The following is a 7,612-nucleotide window of genomic DNA, read 5'->3' on the forward strand; positions in this document are numbered from 1 at the left end:
GGAGGATGGGGATATATATTGGATATGAAACATCTTCAATTATAAGATATATTGAACCCATGACGGATGATGTTTTTACAGCACGTTCTGCTGATTGTCTTTTTAATGAAAAATTGGTCCCTAGATTAGGGGGAGAAATGAAAACAATAAATAAAATGATGCTTCATGATGTGAACATCAATTAAGGTATATTGAACTCGCACAAAAGAATGCGAAACGAAAGTTCAAAAATATTGCATGCGCAAGAACTTGCGAATAAATTGCCTGATACATTTACAGATACAAAAAAGTGACTAAATCATATATACCAGCACTAAATGCTCCAGCTAGAATTGAAATTTCAAAAGCTGGCAATAATGTCACTCATGAGTCTTTGCCACGTCTGAAACGTGGGAGACCAATTAGTTTCAAAGATAAAAATACTCGAAAAGGAAAATCAGCTGATAATGAGGTAAAAGAAAGTGTTCAAGAAGAACCACAAATCAATACTCCTTCTGCAGAGGAGATTGATGATGTCAATACGGAATTTTCAATCAATTATGCACATTCAAAAAATATTATGGAACCGAAATGAAATGAAAAATCTTGATGAGATATTTTCATATAATGTTGCATATGACATCATGAATGATGATGATGATCCAAAACCAAAATTTGTCATGGAATATCAAAATAGACATGATTGGAATCAATGGAAAGAAACAATGCGATCTAAATTTGAATCGCTCAATAAAAGAAACGTTTTCGGATAAATAGTTATCACTTTTAAAAATGTGAAACGTATGGGATACAAATAAATTTTAATTCGAAAAGGAAATGAGAAAAAATAAAGTTACAAGGTAAAGCTAGACTTGTAACTCAAGACTTCTCTCAAAGACCAGAAATTGATTATGAGAAAACTTATTCTCCAATTATGGATGAAATTACTTAATCAGCCTGACAGTTTCTAAAGATTTAGAAATGCATCTAATGGATGTTATTAATACTTATTTAAATGAATCACTTGATAGTGATATATACATGAATATACATGAAGGGTTTAAGGTATCAGAAGCATCTAATGCAAAACACAAGGAAATGTATTCCATTAAATCACAAAGATTTTTATATGGGTTGATAAAATGGTATAACCGATTAAGTGATTACTTGATAAGAAAAAGGTTATACAAATAATCTTATTTGCACATGTGTTCTTATTAAGAAAACAATGTCCGGATATGTGATTGTAAGTTGTTTATGTCTATAATCTTAACATCATAGGTACAAATAAAGAGATCCATGAAGCCATTCAACTTCTAAAAAAAAAAAGAATTTAAAATGAAAGATCTCGAAAAAACCAAGTATTAGTTTGCATATTGAGCATATGCCTAATGGTTTATTTGTACATCAAACAACTTATATAGAAAATATTTTAAAACGTTTTCAGTATGGACAAGGCAAAAAGTACTCCTATAGTTGTTAGATCACTTAATGTTGACACTGATCTATTTCATCCCCGTGAAGATCATGAAGATCTTAACGGATCAGAAGTTCCATATCTTAGTGCAATTGGATCTCTTATGTATCTTACAAATTGTACAAGACCTGATATTTCTTTTGCAGTTAATTTGTTGGCAAGGTTCAGCTCAGCTCCTACCAAAAGACATTGGAATGGGATCAAACACATATTTCGATACCTTTGAGGAACTACCGATTTAGGATTATTTTATTCTAACGAATCAAAACAAGATTTAGTTGGTTATGCAGATGCATGTTATTTATCTGATCCACATAAAGCTAAATCTCAAAATGGATATTTATTCCTAAATAGAGGTACCGCGATATCATGGTGTTCTAAAAAACAAAAACTTGTTGCAACATCATCAAATCATGCCGAAGTGATTACATTACATGAAGCTACTCGAAAATATTTTTGGTTGAGATCAATGACACAACTCATTACTGATTCTTGTGGACTAGAACGCGATAAAAGTCCAACAACTATCTATGAAGATAATGCAGCTTACATAGCACAGATGAAAGAAGGGTATATCAAAAGTGACCGAACAAAACACATACCTCCTAGATTTTTCTCATACACTCAAGATCTCATTAAGGACAACAAGATTGAAATGAGATATGTTCAATCCAGCAAAAACTCTGCTGATCTTTTCACCAAAGCACTCCCAACTACTATTTCCAGAACACACGTTCACAATATTGGCAGGAGGCATGTTCAAAAGATGTAACAGCTCAGCAATGTCTACTTAAGGGGAGATAACTCTATACTGCACTCTTTTTTCCTTAGCTAAAGTTTTTTTCCACTGGGTTTTCTTTAGCAAGGTTTTTAACGAGGCAGTACTAGTTGTTCGCTACTAAAATTGTCATCCAAGGGGGAGTGTTATAATGCATCAATTATTGAAGATTGCTAACAATCAATTATTGAAGGTGGCTAACAATTTTATTTAATTCACAAAAGTCAAATATGTAACACTCTTAATGTAGTATAAATATGGATCAATATGTGCAAGATAAACACACCAAGAGTTTGAATATACTCATTACTTCCTCTCTTCCTCTTATTGTTTCTTACAACAATAAAAACATAGGTCACTAAAGGTAGTTTTAAACTACTAATTTACAAAAAAAACTATTTTTTTTCTTTTTATTCATATTTATGCGCTCTGATCGTGTTATTACATTATTGTTTCTGATCGTATTATTATATTATAGTTTCTGAACATTTATTCAAGTTCTAAGAGGTATATATGAGTGGCAGAATTTAACATAAATCTGTGCTCGTTCTGTTAGTGACAAAAATGTACTCATTCTGTCAATGACGAATTCAGGATCAAAATTTAATGGAGTCCATTAGGTACGTGTTTTTTTATTGTCATCCTTACATCTAACACGAATATATACAAATATGTTCATCATTGGACCTTTTTTTTAACGGCATTCATAATTGGACTTGAACTCACAATTTCTTAGTTTGAGAAGTTCACTCGATACCGCATTTGTTTATACAACGAGCCTAAAAACGTATGCCCGTTGTTCTTCACTCTAAACTTTAAACATTGTTTTAGTAGTAGAATAACACGAGCATTGTGGTGGGAAGTTATGTTCAACAATAAATGGTAACACGTGCATTGCATATCGAAATTTGGTACAACGTTTTCTTCAATTGAAAAATAATAGAAAATATAATTATATATATTTTATATATTCTTTATAAATTGTTAAAACTAATGCATGAATTTATAATTTAAATGATACCATCGATATACATAAATAAACAAAATATAAAATTAAAATACCATCTTTATCAACAAATCTTTATCAACAAATTTTAAAACTATACCCATTTGTTCTCTTTTACTTTCATCTCGTGCCTCGTCAACCATAACACAAAAGTAAGAGTTACCCACTTCATTTCGAATATGCTTACGAACCTTGTTTGCAACAATACTCAAAATTTCTTTTTGAATATCACCTGAGGTAAACTTAGAATTATAAGGAGCATTCTCTAATACCACATTGGAAACTTCATCATTGTACGAGGCCAAGAGTTTTAACAACTCAATAAAATTACCTCGATTCTTTGAGTTAGAAGTTTCATCACGCCCTCGAAAAGCACAAGCTTGGAACGTTAACCAATGAACTACATCCACTGAAGCTTTCAACCGTAAACGATTCTTCAAGGCTTCCTCTGCACTTTTCTTTTCAATGACATGTTCAATGTGTATATCCTGGTTTAACAGATTCTCACAAAATAGAACTGCATCTCTATGTTGTGAACAACTGATATGTTTTAGAAATGCACAATGTTTACCATCATTAACTCTTTTCCAATTGTTGAATCCTTTAACTGTAAAAGCATCCGTGCCATATCGAACATTTGGTTTGTCACTAAATATGAAACAAGGAAAGCAATACACAGAATCTGTTGTCGGAGAATACTCTAACCAATTCTTGAACTTACTGAACCAAGAGTATTGGAATCTACGTTTATGTTTCTCTGGATCTTTACCGGGATACTCTGTCAAATGGACTTGAAAAGGTCCGCAACTCAAATATTTAAGTCTTACTTGTTCTTTCTGATTAGCTGGGTAGTCCCATATATGTGGTCGTTTTCCGAAATCTCTTTCTAACAATTAGAATTTACTTCTACATTATTTGGCTTTGACTTTGAAGTTTCAGCAGGACATTCATTTGGTTGATTATGATGTTCATCTTCCTGCTCATCCGTGGAAACTTTAGAATGTTTTGCCTCTATGTTTTCATTATCTGCTATGTCACTAGATTGTCTCTTAAAAAAAAAGAAGTGATTTTTTTTGGTTGTGCATTCTTAGCTCCTACAAAAAGATTGAAAAAGGGTTACATTGTTAACTGATACTAAATTATCCCTTAGTTGCTAAATTAAAACAAAATATGCATCTGATTTACTATCAACTTTAGTTAACAAAATAATATATAATATATTGCAAATTTACAATACACATAAGGAAAAGGAATACACAAATTTAGAAATTGAATCAACCGATACTGACGCAATCATATAATGACGAATAATAATATGTTATATGTATAACTAATATTAATAATAATTGATAAATTGATAAATATTAGTAAATAATTGTAAAGTACCTTTCATAGTCATAGATGACTTGATGCAGCAAGTTGTCGTTGAGAATCGAAGACGATAGCAAGAAGACGAATAGGTTTTTTAATTTACTCAGTAATATTTAATTAATTACCTATTGGGTTAATCGTATACATGTAAATACGATGAAAGTTTGGCAGAGTATCCCGGTATGCTTTTTTTAAGCTCAAAAGGCCTAATGAAAAAAGAAGTAGAAACATGTAAAGACCACAAATAAACCGTATACTAGTGAGGCTAGTCTCTTGTAATTTTTAATCGGTGGGGCCAATATTTCACCTTTCCAAAGTTTTAATTAACATATATACTTTCACTTTTTTTCCAAAGTTTTAGTTAACAAGTTCAGTCGCCCAAAAGAGTCATACCAAACTTAGATGAAAACCTCACAAATCCCAGTGTGTAACCGCGTAATATTGAGAAACCGCACCTTGGAAAGGTGTAATCCATTTTGGGAAATCGAGAAAGGCTATATCCGCAATATCGAACCTTTTGAAACCTTGGGGCGTATTGGAACCGCTTCCTATCGTTTAGAACTTCCGACTCAATTAAGTTTCCGTTTACCCTACATTTCGTGTAACAAACTTAGAAACGTGTCCTGCGGAACAGGAACGTGCAATCCTTCTAGATGCACCAACTATTGATGACAAACTCCTCCTCATAGGAAAAACCGGCTGAACTTGTGGATCGTAAAACCAAGCCCTAATACAACGTAACACCCCGACTATCCGGATTCGTGGAATGTCCAAGAAAGTACCTTCAATCATTCGTAGAGTTACTACACTAGGTCTCGAGTAAGAGACATCGATTATTACTTCCAACTAAATTTCGGGACGAAATTTCTTTTGAGGTGTGGATAATGTAACATCCCGCGTTTTTCCGTTAAATTTATTTTAACACCGTCTTTTTTTTTTAAATAATATCTTTCGTCATTTAATTTGGCATCTTTCGTTAACTAACGTTCATAATATCCTCGTTATTTAATTATAACGTCACCCGTTTACTCGAGCGTTTAAATATTCGTTTGGTTATTTCCCGCACCCGCTTTGAAACTAGAGGGACCAAACTTGCAAAGAGGCCAAAGATTTGACTAGATCAACTAGTCAAACCTTCAACCTCCTCCTCTCATTCATCTCTCTCTTTCTCCTTTTGATACTTCCAAATCCTCTCAACTTTCTAACATAAATTCATCATCTAAATCCGGATTAGGGAGCTAGCAACCAAATAAATTACATATTCTTGATCCTCTCATCATCCTCTTCGATTTGATGCTAACTACTTCGATTTTGGGTAACATTTCTAAAACACTAGATTTCTTTAAATTTGTGTTCTTGACTTAAAAGTGTGTTAATTAGTGTCTATGGCTCATTGTGATGTCGTGTATGTAATTTGTATGCTCGATTTGTTGTTTTTGGTGTAACTAGCTTGAATATGAAAATTGCTTGCTTAATCTTTGATTTTGGATGATTAAAAGTTGTTTAATTGTTAAAGTTCATGTATTAAATGTGTTACTAGCATCATTAGCTTCAAATTGATGTGTAGGTTGATTAAGAAAACTTCAAAAACATGATTATTGATTTTGAGATGTTTGACTAGGGTTTGATAGTTCTTGACATGAATTTTTGGATGCTTGAATGTCATGGAATGTTAATTGTTAGTGTTTAGTAGTAATGTATGCTTCATTACCTTCAAAACGGCATATCATATGTGTGAATTGGTTTCCCGAAACTCAAAATGCAATTGATGAACTTGAAACTTTGAAAATGGACTTTTATTGTTCGCTTGATGAGTTTTCGGCTATTGTAAATGATGTTATTGTTGGACCATAAGTGCTTAGTTGTATTCCTCATCAAAATACCTTTCCAACGATATATGATAGGCATTATAAGTGTTTGCGGGTCAAGAGTTGGGTTGGAAAAGGTTTTGGTTCGTGCATACTTTGAAAAACTGACCAGAATTCTCTGCCCAGATGGTGGCGCGGCGCGCCCCATCCCCGCGCGGCGCGCGGATTGGCCTGGTCAGATTCTGACCTCTTTGTCCCATTTCACGTGAAATGTTTGACTAGCTACCGACCTCCGATTCACATGAAACTTGTTCTAATATACTTGTATATGAATAATTAGCATAGAAAAATAGTCCGGGACCCGACCCGAACATGTTGACTTTTTCGTTGACTTTGACCTGACCAAGTTTGACTTTTTTGTCAAACTTAACCAATTAATTATGCAATCTTTCTAACATGATTCCATACTTGTATCTTGCATGAAACTTGACAATTTTCTTCACATGCTACATAATCGAGTCGTGTCGAGCCATAGGACTAATTGAACAACTTTGACCCTTCGTGACTATCGTTATTGATACAACCTACTTGTTTAGGTCGAGATTAGCTTTGTCTTTGCACGCGTTTACTCGTTGAAGTACTTTATTGACTCTTGCGCTCAAGGTGAGATCATAGTCCCACTTTTACTCTTTTTGAACTTATATTTGGGGATGAGAAAACATAAACGATTCTTTTGAATTAAGTGAACACAAGAACGGGAAAACAAACATTCTACATACGAGTTTAGAACAAAAATCCTCAATTCGATTATCATTAGTTACACTTGACGGGTGTAAGCGAGAACTTATGTTATATGGCCATATGGGTTGACAACCCTCATCTTTGACGGTTCGCTACCGTCTACGGATGAAATATATTTTCGAGAATCAGTGTTTGTTCTAGCACTATGGATGGGGTATACAATGGATGGAATGTTAAGCTTTGATAATTGGGTGCTCGTGAATATTAACTTTTAGAATGTATTACTATTATTTCAACTTTGCAAACCTTGTGGTTCGACTTACTTACTTTTACTCACTTACTTACTTAAACCTATGATTTCACCAACGTTTTCGTTGACAGATTTCTATGTTTTTCTCAGGTCTTGCACGATATGTGATACATGCTTCCGCTCATTATTTGATACTTGTATT

The 7,612-nt window shown here is 33.3% G+C and overlaps 1 protein-coding gene across 1 annotated transcript; it reads right to left on the reverse strand.

Moving 5' to 3' along the window:
* Window positions 1–3,287: 3,287 nt before the first annotated feature.
* LOC139870927 (uncharacterized) lies at window positions 3,288–3,868 on the reverse strand. Its single transcript, XM_071858687.1, has 2 exons — window positions 3,812–3,868; window positions 3,288–3,728 (listed from the first exon to the last, which is right to left on the reverse strand). The coding sequence occupies exons 1-2, from the start codon at window positions 3,866–3,868 to the stop codon at window positions 3,288–3,290; spliced, it is 498 nt and encodes a 165-aa protein (XP_071714788.1).
* Between the last annotated feature and the right edge of the window lie 3,744 nt (window positions 3,869–7,612).

Source organism: Rutidosis leptorrhynchoides, chromosome 10, assembly GCF_046630445.1.
Source record: "Rutidosis leptorrhynchoides isolate AG116_Rl617_1_P2 chromosome 10, CSIRO_AGI_Rlap_v1, whole genome shotgun sequence".
Lineage (NCBI taxonomy): Eukaryota > Viridiplantae > Streptophyta > Magnoliopsida > Asterales > Asteraceae > Rutidosis > Rutidosis leptorrhynchoides.

Excerpts from the sequence above, each read along its gene's own strand:
- LOC139870927 (XM_071858687.1), bottom strand. The coding sequence starts at position 3,868 with ATGGCACGGATGCTTTTACAGTTAAAGGATTCAACAATTGGAAAAGAG. Across the intron at positions 3,729-3,811 it reads TTGGAAAAGAGTTAATGATG|GATATACACATTGAACATGT; the intron begins GTAAACATTGTG and ends CTGTTAAACCAG.